The sequence below is a fragment of the Calonectris borealis genome, chromosome 1 (assembly GCF_964195595.1).
Source record: "Calonectris borealis chromosome 1, bCalBor7.hap1.2, whole genome shotgun sequence".
Lineage (NCBI taxonomy): Eukaryota > Metazoa > Chordata > Aves > Procellariiformes > Procellariidae > Calonectris > Calonectris borealis.
This window is the reverse complement of record NC_134312.1, coordinates 573,280-589,804: the sequence shown is the minus strand read 5'-3', so window position 1 is coordinate 589,804 and position 16,525 is coordinate 573,280. Positions and strand designations below refer to the sequence as shown.

The following is a 16,525-nucleotide window of genomic DNA, read 5'->3' as shown; positions in this document are numbered from 1 at the left end:
GCACCTCCCTGCGCCTCAAGTCGGGCGGGAAACACAAAATGGCGGCGGGGTCCGAGGCTGCCGGCGGGGATCGGTGAGCGGTCGGGTGCTGACCCCCGGGGGGAATCGGTGAGCGGTCGGGCGGGAGCGGGCCTGGGGCCTCCCGCTCCCCCGGGGAGCCCGCTGGTGCGGGCAGCGTCTCCTGGGGCAGGGCAGGCGGGCGTGCTCGCTGCCGGCGTTTGTGGCGGTGGTTTTGTGCACAGCTTCTCTGCGGCTGCCTCGCGAGGCGAAAGAGGACGTTGGTTTCCTGGTGCTGGGTTCTTAGTCTGGTGGCGTTGTGCTTTTCTGTGAGGCTGAGGGGAGACCTCATCGCGCTCCACAACTGCCGGACAGGAGGTTGTAGCGAGGCGGGGGTCGGTCTCTTCTCCCAAGTAACGAGCGGTAGGACAAGAGTAAACGGCCTCAAGTTGCGCCGCGGAGGTTTAGCTTGGATATTAGGAAGAATTTCTCCACCAAAAGAGTTGCCAAGCCTTGGAACAGGGCGCCCAGGGAAGCGGTTGAGTCCCCATCCCCGGAGGTATTTAAAAGATGTGTAGATGAGGCGCTTAGGGACATGGTTTAGTGGTGGGCTTGGCAGTGCTGGGTTAGCGGTTGGACTTGATGATCTTAAAGATCTTTTCCAACCTAAAAGATTCTGTGATTCTACATTTACTGAAAATTTATATTTCTGTTGAAATCCAGTTGACTTCAGGTTTCTACACTAGCCAGCTATCACAAGACGTCAGCTGTGCCTAGGTCTATGTGACCTGCGACCCTCAGATGTCACCTGCGGGATTGTCTGTCGAGAAACGGGTGGTTTAAGCCCATTTAAACAACACGGGGGGTCTGCCCGGCTGCCGAGCGGGCCGGGAGCTCCTCCGCCAGGAGCTGCCGCCATGGAGGAGGTGGAGTCGCGCTTCCTGCACCTCCTGCAGCCCATCCGCGACCTCACCAAGAACTGGGAGGTGGACGTGGCTGCCCAGCTCGGGGAGTACCTGGAGGAGGTGAGGGGGGCCCTGCGTCTCCTGTGCTGGGTTGGGGACCTCAAACCCAGTCTGCGAATCAGCATTTTGTTTTCCTTCTGTTGCGTGTTTCGTAGCTGGATCAAATCTGCATTTCCTTTGACAATGGCAAAACCACCATGAACTTCATAGAAGCGGCCCTGTTGATCCAGGGCTCCGCCTGCATCTACAGCAGGAAGGTGAGGAAGCCGGCGGCGACTGCCGCATCGTGGCCCTGGTCCTGTCGCCCTGGTCCTGTCGCCCTGCCCGTTCTGCGGTCCCTCAGCTGGTGGTCCTGAGGCCAAGCTCCGCGGGGGCTGCTGTGGGATTTTGAAAGACTTGAATGTAATAACGACAAATGGAAACGAAAGCATGTAAATTTATAATTCCTAAACTCAATCCTTTATACACGTTGGGGTTGGCAACCTGGAAAAGAGCAAGAACTTTGCTATTAAGCAGTTTCCTTCTCTGGAGGGTGGAATACAAAACCCGGCTTCCCCAACTCTGGCCTCAGAATGGCTCAAACAGTGAAAAGAACAACGAGGTTATCACAGAATTGAACTCTCCCTGCCTGGAGATAAGAGGAGGGCAGTGGTCCATCCCGGCATCAGCCGGAGTGGCTTTTCTGGGTGCTGCTTTCTCCTTCTCCAGGAGTCTGGCCCCTGTCTTGCAGGTGGAGTATCTCTACTCGCTGGTCTACCAGACGCTCGACTTCATCTCCAACAAAAAGTAAGTAGAGCCCCCCGCCCCGGGGCAGCAGCTTCGCCAGGGGCTCAGGGCTGCTGCCTTGCGGCACGCTGCCCTGGCAGAAAATGCCACCGCGTGCTTCTCCCTCGCTGCTCTCGTCCTCTGCGTTGCGGTAGAGCCCGAGCCCTTCCCCGCTCTCTTTCCTGCCGAGGTTCGGTAGCTCCTGCCCCGAGAGCGTGCGAGCCGTGTGTCCCCTTTTAGGGACGAGGCTGTGTCTTGCCCCACCTGCAGTGGGAGCCTGTGGGAGTGTCCGTGATCCTACTTCTGCTGCTGGTGACCACTCCGCCCCTAGGCAATTGTCTCTTCAAAAAAAAAACCAAAAAACCCAAACAAACCTATTGCAGCGTCAGTCTCCAGCCCCGTAAAAAGTTCTTTGAAGCAGAAGGATTTTTGTGGCTGCAGGAAAGGCCCCTGGTGGGACTTGCTTCAGCCCAGAGGGCCTGGGGCGATGCTCACCCCCACGCGTCTTCCAGTGGCATCATCCTGCGGTTTTCTTGCCGCAGCGCTTTGCTGTTGCGTAAGCAGAGCAGAGTGCCCAGCGTCCTGCAGACTAAATCTGAGCAGGCAAGAAATTATCCCGTGTGGTAAAGCAGCTTGTGATTTATTTTCCCCCTTATTGCTGAAAGCGGGGCTCTGCCCTCGCAGCTGTCTTGCATAACTTGCCTGTTGCCAGCCCGGCGCCGGCTCTGAACACGCTCTCCGCTGCGGAGGGGTCGGCTGACGGCACCCTCCCGTCTGCGCTCAGGCTGGGTGCGGAAAGACGAGGTTTTTGTGCTGCGCCTCGCCCCAAACAACTGCTTGGCTCCGACCACACAAACGAGCTTTCTGAAGGGACCGTCCTGCCTCTGCTTTGCCCACCTGTGAGCCCCGCGCATAGGAAACGTTGCCAGTTGTTTGGGGAGGTCAAGGTCCTCCGCTTGGGCTGGAGCAACGTGAAGCTGCTGTGGAGGTTTCCAAAAGCCTCTGACAATTATTTCCGTGCTGTGGGATTGGAGTGAAATGTTCCCTCCTGTTTCTGTAACAGAGCTTCCGAGCTGGAATCGGCAGGACGTTTTTGTCCCAGATGGGGTTTATGGGGCAGGCCGGATCCACTCTTCCCACAAGCCCCAATTCCTTTGAGCCCCCCACCGCCTTCCCGGGCAGGCGCAGAGGAGCACCGAGAGCGCGTTAGCTCGCTCTCGTCAGGGGAGCGCGCTGATGGCACGGCTGTCAGGCAGTGCTGGCAGTCGCGCCGTCACCTCTCTGTGCTGTCCGTAGCGCTGTGGGATGCTCCCGCTTAGAGACGCCGCAGCAGGGTTGGAGGGAACCTGCCGCCGCTTCGCCTCCAGCCCTTCGCTGCTGCCCGGGCAGATCCTGACTGTGTGTTTTGCTCCCTGACTCAGGCGGGAAAAACAGCCCAGCTCCGTGGGGCAGGACGGCAAAGACGCCGACGCGAGCTTTGGGGCTGAGGAGGAGGAGGAGGTGAGAGGGGTGTCTGTGCCCTGTCGCGGCACGGGGAGCGGAGCGCCCGGCGGCTTGGGTTCACGGGCAGAGCTGGTTTCGGCTGCCGGGCTGCGGGGGTACGAGGGGGCTGCAGAGCGGGGGGAGCCCCCAGCTCGCCCCCCTTCCTGACTGGCGCCGTGGCTGCGTCTCCTGCGTGCGCCCTCCCGCTCTTCCCTAGCAGGGGGCCTTTAGCCCCACATCTACCCCCGGGCGCGGCGGAAGCACTCGGTGAGCTTTTTGTCACGACGCTGCTGTGCTGGCCTCCCAGGGACGGGACCTCCTACCTCGCAGCCCTCCTGGAGAAGGGCTAGCCCCCGTGCTGCCTGTGGGGACCTCCCTCCATCCAACCCGGGGCTTTGCCTTCCTTCTCCTAATCCTTAACTCGGGCTGGCTCTCGGGACTCTGTCCCCCAGGGGTGCGGCAGCTGCCTGGGCTGAGCCGAGCCGAGGGCAGGGAGCGAGTGGGCCCTTCCTGTGGCAGCGGGCGCCTTCCTCCCTTCCTTCCTCGCTTTCCTCCTGCCCGTTGGGTGCTGCCCTCGCGGTGCTGCTCCAGCCCCGCTCCTGTCCTGCTGCAGCAGCTCAGAAGCCGCAGCTGTGCTGGGTCTGCCCTGCCAGCCTGGTGCGGCCTGGTTAGGGTCCCTCGGTGGCGGTGCGGCCCGGCAGGCCAAGCCGCGGTGACCGCCAGTGGGGGTCTCTCAGCAGTTCCTCTCCCTGGACGACATCAGGGACAGCAGCCAGGCGAACGTGGACATGAGGAAGGATCATCAGCCCAACGTAAGAGAAGCCGTTCTCCTTTTCCGTCCCACCCCGTGTCAGGGTTTCCCCGGGTGAATCCCACGGGGGCCGGGGGCCAGCCGCTGATCTGGCCAGGCTCTGTGGTGACGGTGCCACCTGGGCAGCGCTGTGCCGTGCTGGGCGCCTTCCCCGGGGTCCGTCCTGCCCCGCCGCCCTCACGCCACCTTGCCTTTGCAGGCTGTGAACATTGTCCCCTTGACCCCAATGTCTTTGGTCCCCCCAGAAGAGGCTGAGAAGAGAGACAACCCTCTGTTCAGGTGAAAGCCCCCCTCGCCATGCCCCTCAGCCGCCCCTGCGGGATTAGCTGCCCTCCCCTGCCCCCCCCCACCCCGTTGCTGTAGCAGGGTCGGGCTTTCCCCGTGCCTTAGCCGAGGAAGTAGCGCTTTCCCAGTTAAAACTGGGTGGCAGGAAGGTGGGATAATCCCACAGCCCCCGGAGAGCTGGGGGCGTGGAGTCCTCCGGTGAAGGCAGGGTCCCTGCGGGAGGGACAAGCCAGGGCTGTGCTGGGAAACCCAGGCGGGACTTTGCTGGGCCAGAGACGCTGGGAATGGCTGGTGGGAGGGCTGGGGCCGATGCCTCCCTAGAGCAGGGGGGCTTTGGCTTTGGGGCTCCCCCCGAGGCAAGCCAGTGCCCCCCGACCTGGGCTCCCAGCATGACAGGGCAGGGCCTGCTCTCGAGGGTCCCCTGACGGGTTTTTGCCCTCAGCCGAAAAGGGGAGATCCTCGCCAGCCGGAAGGATTTCCGGATGAACACGTGCACCCCTCACGCCACCGGAGCCTTCCTGCTGGAGCTGGCAGGCCTCTCCCCCACCTGCCTGCAGGAGCGGCAGCGCGACGGGAGCCCCGGCAGAGCGGAAGGTATGGGGGGCTCGGGGCGCGGTACTGGGGGAGGCACCCTGGGGTGCTTTGCTGGCCACCTGCCCCCTGAGAGCTCAGCTCTCCGGAGCGGGGGAGACGTGACTGCGGCTCTCCTCTGCCGCCCGCCTCCAGCAAAGCCGCGCTGCCTGCCAGAACGGCAGGGCCCCTCGTTGTGGGAGACGATGAGGTGCTGGGCGAGGGCAGGGTGCTGACACCGGCAGCTGCGCCCTGCCCGCTCCCTGGCTGGGGCCGGGGGCTGCCCATGGCCATCGGCGTCCCCAGGGCCGGTGGGAAGGGGCAGCACCGAGGCTGGGGCTCCTGTGGGCAGGGGCGGTGCGGGGGCCTGCCTGCCAGGGCGGCTGGTGACCTCTCGCCTCCATCACCCCGGCAGGAGCACCGTCCTGCATCCTCGGCAGCGGGAGGGAGTGCGTCAGCACCTGTGGGGCTCCCGTCCAGGCGCTCAGCTTCTCTGAAGATGGAGGTGAGATGCACGTGGTTGGTGGGCTGAGGGGACACCTGGCTGTTTGTCCTTCCTGCCTGTGTGTCTGGCCGGGCTGGGCAGGGCTGGGTGTGTTCAGGCAGCCGCCGCTGGGCGGGATGCTCCTGCGTCTGTCACAGCGAGGCAAGCTGGCCCTCTCGGCAGCTCCAGCTGGCCCCTTGGCCATGGCAAGTGAAGCTCCTTGGTAGACGGAGTGGAAACGGGGGATCCCAGAGGCTTTTACAGCGTTTGACCGCTTAGTTCCCCTGCCAGGTGCCGCAGGACCAGACGATGACAACAGCAGAGGAGACGACATGCCCGGGGCCCCCGAGGACGATGTGGAAATGACTCCGGCTGCTAACGAACATGTCGAGGCGCAGAGGGTAGGCATGGGCAGGGGCTCGTGGGGGCAGTCCTGCCGCCTCGCTCCTTCCCCGGAGCCCCGCGCTTTGCTGCCTGGTGCTGTGGGAAACTCACTGGCTCGTTTTGTGCCTGCCAGAGCACGCCCCGGGCGAAGGGGTACGTGCTGCGGGAGCGAGCCCCTGCCGAGGACCCCAAAGACCACATCAAGGTAGGGGGGCCCAGAGCCGGGGAGTCTCCAAGTGAGCGTGGGAAGCCCCGGGACATCGCTGCCCTCCCCACTGTGCTCTGTGCCGCGCTGGTGCCGATGGTGGGGTGACCCGCTGAGCCCGGTGGCTCCCGCGCGCCCATCCTGGGGTGCTGCGGGGACCCCGGCTGGGAGCAGAGTTTTGCCGGCTTCATCGCTGGGCCCTTGTGAACCTCAGGTTCAACCAGGCCAAGTGCAAGGTCCTGCACCTGGGTCGGGGCAACCCCCGCTATCAACACAGGCGGGGGGATGAAGGGATGGAGAGCAGCCCTGCCGAGAAGGACTTGGGGGTGCTGGTGGACGAAAAGCTGGACATGAGCCGGCAACGTGCGCTCACAGCCCAGAAGGCCAAGCGTGTCCTGGGCTACATCACCAGCAGCGTGGCCAGCAGCTCGAGGGAGGGGATTCTGCCCCTCTACTCTGCTCTGGTGAGACCCCCCTGCAGTGCTGCGTCCAGCTCGGGGGTCCTCAGTACAGGACAGACAGGGACCTGTTGGAGCGGGTCCAGAGGAGGCCACGAAAATGATCAGGGGATGGAACAACTCTGCTGTGAGGACAGGCTGAGAGAGTTGGGGTTGTTCAGCCTGGAGGAGAGGCTCTGGGGAGACCTTATTGTGGCCTTTCAGTACTTGAAGGGGGCTTATGCGAAAGATGGTGGCAAACTTTTTAGCAGGGCCTGTTGCGACAGGACAAGGGGGAATGGTTTTAAACTAAGAGAGGGTAGATTTAGACTAGATATAAGGAAGAAATTTTTTACAATGAGGGTGGTGAGACACTGGCACAGGTTGCCCAGAGAGGTGGATGCCCCATCCCTGGGAACATTCAAGGTCAGGTTGGACAGGGCTCTGAGCAACCTGATGTAGTTGAAGATGTCCCTGCCCACGGCAGGGGGGTTGGACTGGATGGCCTTGAAAGGTCCCTTCCAACCCAAACTATTCTGTGATTCTATGATCTCTGCTCACTCCTCTGCCAGGAGATGCTGGATCCGTGGCAAAGTCTTGACCCCTTCGGTGACTCCGAGGAGAAGCCGTTTAAGAAAGGTACTGGAGGTGGAGCTGGGGAAGAGGGGCCGCTCCCCAGGTTTCGGTGTGCCCTGTGGTGGGCAGAGGGGCTGGGAGGGGCGCAGCTGCCCTGTCACGGACCCTGGGGGTGGCTGGGCTGCGCTTGGAGCTGCAGCATGGGACTCTCCGCGTGGCACCCAGTGCCGATCTCCGCCTGCCTCCAGGGAGGCCCTTCCTGGTGCCGTACGGCCTGGACGACGCAGTCGGCAGCAAGCGGAAGAGGAAGGGACCGAGGAAGCTCCAGGACTTCATGAAATGGTTCTCTGCAGCCTGTGAGTATCATGGCCATGGAGTTTCCCGCAGGATCCTGCCGTGATCCGGCCAGTCTCGCAGCAGGACCCTTCTCTGCTGGGAAACGCCTCGCCCAAGCTGTGGGTGCTCCAGCCCTGTTCAGCAGCCACTTCGGTCCTGCAGCTGGTGTCTCTGCTCTGGTCTTGGTCTTGCTGGAGCGGCAGGGCGTTGAACAGGACGTGTTCACACGTGTTTACAAGTAACTGCCCCAATATACCAGCGGGGGGGTTGTGCTGCGAGGGGTCGCTGCAGGGGGAGGCGGAGAGGTCGGAGCTGGAGCCCCCGTGCTGCCGCAGTGCCCCCCGCACTGCCGTGGTGCCCCTCGCTCCCCCTCCAGATGTGGGGCCGCGTTTGACCCCAGGCACTGGAGCTTTGGTGGCTGTCCCAGGCAGGGCCAGGACGCCCTGGGGGGAAGGAGGTGGCTCTGGAGGCGACCACCGGCTTGTTGCAGCTGCGACGTAGTGGAAGCAGCCGGCGGTGCCGTCACCGGAGGCCTGCCTGCCGCTGCTGGCCCTTGCGCGCCCCGGCAGCGTCCGGGGGGTTGGCACCTGCGACCGTTCGTAACTTTGATCCTCTCCGATTCCCCCAGACAACGACGTCGCCGACAGCAGGAAAACCAAGAGGAAAGGGCCGACGTTCGCAGGTGAGTGGGACGTGGCGGGGCCTGTCGGAGAGCCGGCATTTTGCTTTCAGCCTGCAGCTCTCGCTGCCTGCCCTGGCTGGGGCTGAGCAGAGGCAAAAGTGCTGCCGTGCCCCGTGCCGCTGCCGTGCCCCGTGCCGCTGCCGTGCCCCGTGCCGCTGCCGTGCCCCGCACTGTATGGCCTCCCCGGGTGGGCTGTGGGCTGGAAAGCAGCAGGACACCTCGCTGAGGAGCCGAGACCGAGGCAAATACCCGGGAGGGAAGGGGCTCCCTGTGGCTGCGGAGCTGGAGCTGCTGTGGCAGGGCCATGCCAGGGCAGCTCGCGGCAGAGGGCGCGGGTGGCTCCGGCAGAGCCCCGCTGCCAGCGCCGGAGGAGAGTGCTCTAGTTCAGGAACCGCGGGAGGTTTCTAGCTCTCGCGGCTATTCCTCTTTCAAAAAGCAGACCCAAAATCTGACCGAGCTAAACGTCGCCTCTCACTGGCAGCAGAGCCCGTGCCTGGGGGGAGGCAGTGGTAGGACACAGAGGGAAGGGTGGGCGTTCGCACTGGCCTGTCACCCCAAAATCATGTGAGGGGACCCTGGGACAGTACCCTGACAGCCTCGGTGTGCCAGGGCGGGGGGCTGGGGGGCTGGGGGGCAGCGCTGCCCAGGCCTGCACCCTGTCTCCCCCCAGACCTGGAGGTGCTGTACTGGAGGCAGCTGAAGGAACGGACGGCGGCGCAGAGGAAGCTGCAGAGCCGGGCGGTGAGCGGGCACGGCGCCGGGGGGAGCTGGGCTTGCTGGGACCCCAGCCCACCCTCCTGCAGGGGGGCTCCCTCACAGGGGGCTCAGGGCTGTTCTCTACCAGGGGCCGCTGTGGCCGCCGCCGCACGAGGAGGAGCTGGATCTGCTGGAGGAGGAACGTGGGGCCGACTGCCACGAAGGAGCAGGTACTTCTGCACCCCACATCTCCCCCGTCCCCCAGCTGGGGGTCCCGTTCCAGCCCCCCTGCGGTGATGGTGGCCAGGCCCCCCTTGTCGAGATGGGGCCAGGCCCGGGGGGCTGGTGGGCCCCGGGGGGCACTGAGGGGGTCCCTCTCCTGGCAGGTGACTTTGCGGAGCTCGAGGACATCCAGCCCGAGGGCCTGGAGGAGCCGGGGGAAGGAGCCCTGGGTGAGTGCTCGTGGGAGCCGGGCAAGCGCGCTCCCCTCGGCACCAGCCCCATGGCCTCGGGCCGTGCTGTGAGGCCGCTGCCGTACCCCATCCCAAACGCCCTGTCTCCTCCGTTCTCGGGAGCGTCCCCTGTCCCCACTTGGTGGGGAGTGGGTGGCTGCACGGTGTTGCCACCGGTGACACTCTGCCCCCCCCGCAGGCCCCCCCGACCCGGGCTCGCTGGGCTACGAGGAGCTGGTGCGCAGGAACGTGGTAGGTGCTGGCAGCAGCGGGACAGGGCAGGGGCATGGGGGCTCCAGCCCTGGGGGGGTGCGAGGAGGGGGAGGTGACAGGGGTGTTCGGGTGCCCGCGCTCCCCTCTCCCCCCTCCCCGCAGGAGCTGTTCATCGCTGACTCCCAGAAGTACGCGCGGGAGACGGAGCTGTCCCAGCACATCCGCCACTGGGAGGAGAGGATGGGGCCGCTGCTGCGGGAGCAGGCAGGGACCCGCGGGGGGCCGGGGTGGGCGGGCGGGCAGGGACCCGCGGGGGGCCGGGGAGGCAGGGAGCCGGGCGGGTGGGGGGTGGGCAGCCCCCTCCCCGCAGCTAACCCGCTCTGCCCGCAGGAGGAGCGAGCCGCCTTCGACATCCACGGCTACGGGGTGGCACTGGCGGGCCGCTGCGGGGGACTGGGGCAGTGGCGGTCCTTCGCCAGCCTGGTGGCGGGGCAGCCCCCCTTCGAGGTGTGCCGCTACATGCTGGCCTCGCTCCAGCTGGTAAGTGTGCAGGGGGCGGCGGGGGGGACCCTCTGGCTCTGCTGGCCCCCCCCAGCCCACCCACTGCTCCCCCCTCCCTCTCCCCAGGCCAACGACTACGTGGTGGAGCTGGCGCAGGGCCCGGGGCTGGAGCAGGCGCTGGACACCATGAGGCTGCGGCTCCTCACCCACCGGCAGGCGCACGACCGCTTCCGCGCCTTCCAGCCCCCCTCCGCCTGCCCCTGAGCCAGCCCCCCCCGTATGTACCCCCTGCCCCCACACAGTCCCCTGCACCCTCAGCAATAAACCCCCTCCTTTGGTAACAGCTCTGCTGTCGTGGGGGGCCCGGGCAGTGCCACGGAGCCTGGGGGGAGGAAAAGCCCCTTCCCTTGGGGCCGGCACCCTCCCTCCCCTGAGGACGGTGCTGGGGGGCTGTGGGGGGTAGCAGGGCCTCCCTCCCCTTGTGACAGTGCTGGGGGGTTGCAATGGGTGGTGGGGGGGTCTGCCCACCCACCCACCCACCCACCTGGGCCTGCCTCCCCCCAGGACAGGGCTGGAGGGTGCTGGGGGTCTCCTCGCCTACCTACCTGGGGCTTCCCTCCCCCTGTCATGGTGCTGGGGGGCTGCGGGGGGTGCTAGGGGTCCCGCCGGCCTGTCTACCTGGGGGCCTCCCTTCCCCCAGGACAGTGGGGGGGGCTGCGGGGGGTGCTAGGGGTCCCGCCGGCCTGTCTACCTGGGGGCTTCCCTTCCCCCAGGACAGTGTGGGGGGCCGCAGGGGGTGCTGGGGGATGGTGGGGGTCCCCCCGCCCGCCTACCCGGACCTGCAGGAGGCATTTGCGGGGCGCAGAGGCGTTTATTGCCCTCAGTCCAGCAGCGGCTCGTAGGTCTCCATGTGCCGGCGCACGCTCTGGGCGATCTGGGCGTCCGTCTTGCTGCGCCCGTAGTAGTCGAGGAAGAGCCCGTCGGGGCCCAGCAGGTAGATGAGGACGGTGTGGTCCACGATGTAGTCGCCGTCCTCGTCCTTGGGGCCGGCGCTGGCGTAGACGCGGTAGGCGCTGCCGGCCGCCCGCACCTCCTCGGGGCTGCCGGTCAGCCCCAGGAGCCGGGGGTGGAAGTCCTGCAGGTAGCGGCCCAGCGCCGCCGCGTCGTCGCGCTCGGGGTCGACGGTGATGAAGAGGGGCTGGACGGGCGGCAGGCCCGGCTCCCGCTCCAGCAGCGCCACGGCCCGGCTCAGCTTGCCCAGCTCCTCGGGGCAGATGTCGGGGCAGTGGGTGAAGCCGAAGTAGAGCAGCACCCACTGCCCGCGGAAGTCCGCCTTGCGCCGCCACCGCCCTGCCTGGTCCAGCAGCCGGAAGTCGCCCTGCCCCAGCGCCAGCGCCCGCAGCTCCTCCCGCCGCCGCGCCCGCTGCCGCCGCGCCTTCTCCTCCCGCAGGTACAGCCAGGCCGCCCCCGCCGCTGCCCCCACCGCCCCCACCACCGCCACCCGCCGCCCCAGCGGCAGCCCCCCGCCCCCCGCCGGGCCCGGGCCCCACAGGCCTCGCCGCGGGGGCGGGGCGGGCGGGCGGGGCAGCAGGCGGGGCAGGCAGCGGGCGGGCAGCAGGGCCTGGAACATGGCGGGGCTGTGGGGAGGGCCGTGATGGGGAGCGGGGCCTTGGATCCCCCACCCCGCCCCTCCAGTGCCCTTTGACCCCTCACCCTGCCCCCGTGCTGCCCTTTGACCCCCCACTCTGCCCCTCCAGTGCCCTTTGACCCCCCCACTCTGCCCCTCCAATGCCCTTTGACCCCCCACCCTGCCCTTCCTGCTGCCCTTTGACCCCCCACCCTGCCTCCCCTCTGCCCTTTGACCCCCACCCCCTGCTGCCCTTTGACCCCCCAGCCCTGTCCCCCACTGCCCTTTGATCCCTCACCTCCTGCTGCCCTTTGACCCCTCACCCCACCCCTCCTGCTGCCCTTTGACCCCTCGGCCTGGCCCTCCCTGCTGCCCTCTGGTCCCAGTCCTGCCCCACTCGGTGCCCTTTGACCCCCGCACCCACACTTCCTGCTGCCCTCTGACCCCTCATTCTTGCTGCCCTTTGACTTCTTAGCCCTGCCCCCAAGGTGCCGTTTGATTCCCCCAACCCCGCCGCTCCTGCTGCCCTTTGACCCCGCCCTTGCGACAGCAACCCCCGTGACCGCCGGTGCCCTCTGCCCCCCGCTGACCTCTGCCCTCTGACCCCGAGCCCCGTCCCGCCTGCACCGCTCGGTGCGCGCCGCGCCGCTGAGACCGGAACCGGAAGAAGCGCGGCGGGAGGGGACGGGGCCGGCGCATGCGCACTGAACAACGCTAAGACGCGGCGGCTCTGCGCATGCGCGTTCCGCCGCGCCTCCGCCAGGGGGCGCCGCGCCGCGGCCGGCAGGACCCTGACCCCGAGCGTGACCCCGACCCTGACCCCGAGCGTGACCCGGCCGTGACCCCGGGCCGGCGGCGGCCTCACTGCCCGTCCCCGCGGCGGGCGGGGGTCCCGGGGGTCCCGATGACCTCGGCCAGGCGGGGCGGGGGGGCGCGGGGGGGGGCCGCGGCCAGGCGCAGGGCAGCCTGCAGGGCCCGGCGCCCCCCCGCGCCCAGGCCCCCGTCGTGGTGCAGCCGCAGCCAGGGCTCGCCTGCGGGCAGGGCCGGCCGTGGGCGGGGGAGCGCGGGGGGTCCCGCAGCCCCCTCCCCGGCCTCCCCGCCGTTACCTTCCCGCAGGCGCTGCCCCGCGGCCACCAGCAGCTCGGCGCCCACGCGGGGGTTGACGGGGTCCCCGGCCCGCGCCCGGCCGGCCCCCAGCTCGTGCAGGACGCGGGCCAGCGGCAGCGCCTCCACCCGCTGCACCCAGCCTGCGGGGTCACCGGGGGGGCACGTGGGGAGCCCCAGATATAGGAGATGTGGGGCAGGGGGGCAGGCAGGGACCCGGGGGTGTTGGGGAGCCCCAGGACTCCCAGGGGGGCAGGGTGTGGGGCACGTGGGGAGCCCCGGGCACAGGGCTTGCGGGGCAGGGGGGGCACAGGCAGGGACCCTGGGGTTGGGGTTCAGGGACCCTGAGGGGTGTGGGGTGCAGGGTGTGGGGCACATGGGGTGTGGGGAGCCCCAGGCACAGGGGATGTGGGGCGGGGGGGGCAGGCAGGGACCCCGGGGTGGGGGGATTAAGCCAGGGGAGCCCTGAGCATCCCGGAGGGCGATGGGGTCAGAGGGTGGGGGTGGGTGGCGGGGGGGGGGCAGCACTGGGGAAGGGCAGGGGGGCGTGGGCACAGGGACCCCGGGGCGCGGGGGGTGGGGGAGCCCTCGGCCTCCCAGAGGGGCACGGGGTGGGGAGGGTGAGGGTGGGGGGAGGGCTCCCCCCATCCCTGCTCACCTCCTCCCGGCGCGGGCAGCTCCTCGCAGACACTGGCCTGCCCCAGGACCTGGCGGCGCTGGGGGGGGGTCCCGCTGCAGAGGCAGTGGGCGGTGGCGGGGGGCACCCCCTGCGCCCCCAGCATGGCCTCGAAGGTGCGCAGCGCCGAGCCGTCGTCCAGCGCCCGCCCCAGCCTCTCCCGGCCCTGCTCCGCCGCCCCGGCCAGCCCGCTCTGCCACAGCAGCAGCCCGCCTGCGGGACGCGGGCTGGGACCCCCGCTCCTGGGGATCCCCGCGGGCGGGGATCCCCACCCGCGGGGACCCCCACCCCCCGCCTCGCTGCCCCCTGACCCTGCTCGCACTTGGGGCACGAGGGATGGGAGAGCGTGGGGTGAGGCAGCAGCTCTGGGGGCCGGCCCGGGGGGCTGGGGGGAGCTGGGGGCAATGGGAGGGTGGGGGCCTGGGGTGGGGGACACGGGTTGGGGTGCCGAGGGGGAGGGGGGACAGGGAGGAGGGCAGATCTGGGGAGGGGGACGGGGACACAGGACAGGACCCCCGGGGTGTGCAGGTGGGGGGACAGGGCAGGGCAGGGGGGCAGTGCCGGGGGGGGTGCAGGGGTGGGGGTGAGGGGCACCCCAAGGCTGGGGGGGGTGCAGGGCTGGGGCAGGGGACTCGTGCGTGCGTGCGGGCCCCTGGCCGTGCCCACCCCGTCCCCCTGTGTCCCCGTTCCCGTGGCTGACCCAGGGCGATGACCAGCTCCCGCAGGTCGGGGGGCCCCCCCCCCTCCAGGCACTCCAGGGCCTCCAGCACCTCCAGCGAGTTGCCCACGCAGCGACCCAGTGGCTCGTCCATGCGGCTCAGCACGGCCACCGTGCGGATGCCCAGCCGCTCGCCCACCGCCACCTGCGTGGGGACATGGGGCAGGCAGGGCGGGGGGTGGCCGTCCCAGGGCAGAGGGGCCGCGGGGGGCCGGGGCCTCACCAGGCTGTGGGCCAGCTCCCGCGCGCTCTCCTGCGTGGGGAACAGGGCCGCGCTCCCGAACTTGACGTCCAGCACCAGCGCCGAGAGCCGCTCCGCTGCCTTCTTGCTCAGGATGGAGGCTGGGGCCGGGGCAGCCTCGCTGGGCCCCGCTGCCCGCGCCCCGCCACGTGCCCCTCCCCGGCACGCACGGAGCCGGGGTGCCCCCCCAGCCCCCAGCCCCCTGTACCTGTGATGAGGGGCAGGCTGTCGACGGTGGCGGTGACGTCCCGCAGGCTGTACAGCACCCGGTCAGCCGGCGCCAGCTCCTCGCTCTGCCCCACGATGCAGCAGCCCACCCGCTCCAGGATGCTCTGCATCTGCGGGACCACCGGCACGCCGCCTCCCACCGGCACCTCGCACGCCATCGGCACCCCACAGCCCATCGGCACCCCGTGCCCATCAGCACCCCGCACCCCATCGGCATCCAAAGTTCCATCAGAGCCCTGCGTCCCGTCGGCATCCCGCATCCCATTGGCATCCAAAGTCCCACCAGAGTTCTGTGTCCCGTCGGCACCCTGCACCCCATCGGCATCCCGCACCCCATGGGCATCCCGCACCCCCCTGGCCCCCGGGTCCCTTCCAGCCTGGCGCACCGCAGGGCGACGTTGGGGCAGTGGCCGCGTCCCTGTCCCTCACCTCCTCGGGGCTCTGGGAGACGCGGAAGCCGGGGATGGCCTCCAGCTTGTCCAGCGTGCCCCCGGTGTGGCCCAGGCCCCGGCCGCTGATCATGGGCACCTGCGGGTGGGCACGGGGCAGATGGGTGCGGGGGGCACGGGGACCCCCGCCCGGCCCCACCGGCACGGTATGGCCCCCCCCACTCACCTTGCAGCCGCAGGCGGCCAGGGCGGGGGCCAGGGCCAGGCTGACCTTGTCCCCCACGCCGCCCGTCGAGTGCTTGTCCACCAGCAGCCCCCGCCAGGCGGGGGGCCAGGCCAGTGTCCGCCCCGAGGCCGCCATGGCCTGCGTCAGCGCCAGCGTCTCCGCCGCGTCCATGCCCCGCAGCCGGATGGCCATCAGCATGGCGCCTGGCGGTGGGGGGTGGGCAGGGTGGTCCTCCCCAGGACCCCCGCCCCGGGGCCCCTGCGGCCCCCGGCTCTGACATCCCCAGCCCGGCCCACCCGAGGTCTCTCCCGTCCCCCGGGGTGGTCCCCAGCTGTGTCCACTGGCCATGGTGCCCTGCCGCGTCCCAGGGCTGGCCTTGCTGTCCCACCCCAGCCCCCTGCCCGGGCCGCTGCCAGGGACCCCCACCCTGCCCCGGCCATGTCCCCCTGCACCCACTGCACTGGCCTTCACCGTGTCCCCCTGCCAGGTCCCCTGGCGATGTCCCCCCCCGGGTCTGTCCTGGCCGTGCCACTGCCATGTTCCCCACCACTGCTCCCACCGTGCCCCCGGCTGTGCCCCCCCCCATCCCCCTGCCACAAGCCCCCTCCCGACCCCAAATGCCCCGTTCCCATCCCCTTGGTGTCCTTCACCCCCTGCCCCACCATGTGCCCACCGATCTGGCCCTGCTGCACGGTGCCCTCCGTCACGCCACGCACGAAGGTCTGGATCTCCTCCTCCTCCAGCCGCTCGCCATCCCGCTTCTTGCGGATGAGGGCCGGGAGGGGGGCCTGGGCGGCCATCCCCGATACCCCACGGCCGGCACCCGAATCCCCCACAGCTGGCACCCCTATCCCCCACGGCCGGCACCCCGATCCCGCAGAGCTGGCACCCCAATCCCCCACAGCCGGCACCCGCTTCTGCCTGGCCTGGCCCCGTGCCCACGGCAAGGAGGCGTCTCCGGTGCTGGACTCTGTCCCCGGGGCAGCGAGCGAGGGTCGGGCCGGGGGGAGAGGCGGGGGTGGGTGGGTGCCAGGGCTGGGCCCCTTCGCCCCCCGGTCCCCATGGGACAGCCCTGTGCAATGCCCAAGGGCTCTGCACGGCCACCCCTGCCTCGGACCCACACAGCTCATGGCACCCCCACCTGCAGCATCCACGGCACCCACGGCACCCATGGCACCCACAGCACGCACGGCACCCACAGCACCCACACGTCCCATGGCACCCACGGCACCCATGGCACCCACAGCACGCACGGCACCCACAGCACCCACAGGTCCCATGGCACCCATGGTAGCTGCAGCACCCACGGCACCCACAGGTCCCATGGCACCCACAGCACACACAGCACCCATGGCAGCCATTGCACCCCTGGCACCCATGGCACCCATGACACCCACGACACGTGCAGCACCCACGGTGCCCTCAGCAAGGGGGGGGTCCCACGGCGCTTTGCTGATGAGTGCCCCTTCGCCGGC

General features: G+C 68.9%; 3 protein-coding genes across 3 annotated transcripts; 1 reads left to right on the top strand and 2 right to left on the bottom strand.

The window, feature by feature from the left end:
• Positions 1 to 9: 9 nt before the first annotated feature.
• NCAPH2 (non-SMC condensin II complex subunit H2) lies at positions 10 to 10,201 on the top strand. Its single transcript, XM_075141031.1, has 21 exons — positions 10 to 73; positions 721 to 1,022; positions 1,118 to 1,219; positions 1,693 to 1,748; positions 3,149 to 3,227; positions 3,950 to 4,021; positions 4,220 to 4,299; positions 4,748 to 4,899; positions 5,291 to 5,380; positions 5,651 to 5,760; positions 5,877 to 5,948; positions 6,958 to 7,024; positions 7,210 to 7,317; positions 7,926 to 7,979; positions 8,650 to 8,720; positions 8,824 to 8,905; positions 9,062 to 9,127; positions 9,327 to 9,379; positions 9,503 to 9,604; positions 9,731 to 9,880; positions 9,968 to 10,201. Exons 2-21 carry the CDS (start codon positions 915 to 917, stop codon positions 10,103 to 10,105), a joined length of 1,812 nt encoding a protein of 603 aa, XP_074997132.1. The 5' UTR covers positions 10 to 73; positions 721 to 914; the 3' UTR covers positions 10,106 to 10,201.
• A 491-nt stretch (positions 10,202 to 10,692) lies between these two features.
• SCO2 (synthesis of cytochrome C oxidase 2) lies at positions 10,693 to 12,142 on the bottom strand. The gene is made up of 2 exons (XM_075141046.1): positions 12,059 to 12,142; positions 10,693 to 11,478 (listed from the first exon to the last, which is right to left on the bottom strand). Exon 2 carries the CDS (start codon positions 11,469 to 11,471, stop codon positions 10,722 to 10,724), a length of 750 nt encoding a protein of 249 aa, XP_074997147.1. The 5' UTR covers positions 11,472 to 11,478; positions 12,059 to 12,142; the 3' UTR covers positions 10,693 to 10,721.
• Positions 12,143 to 12,329: 187 nt separating this feature from the next.
• On the bottom strand, positions 12,330 to 15,850 carry TYMP (thymidine phosphorylase). The gene is made up of 9 exons (XM_075140602.1): positions 15,724 to 15,850; positions 15,051 to 15,253; positions 14,865 to 14,963; positions 14,416 to 14,545; positions 14,190 to 14,308; positions 13,949 to 14,111; positions 13,231 to 13,461; positions 12,575 to 12,715; positions 12,330 to 12,499 (listed from the first exon to the last, which is right to left on the bottom strand). The coding sequence occupies exons 1-9, from the start codon at positions 15,848 to 15,850 to the stop codon at positions 12,330 to 12,332; spliced, it is 1,383 nt and encodes a 460-aa protein (XP_074996703.1).
• Between the last annotated feature and the right edge of the window lie 675 nt (positions 15,851 to 16,525).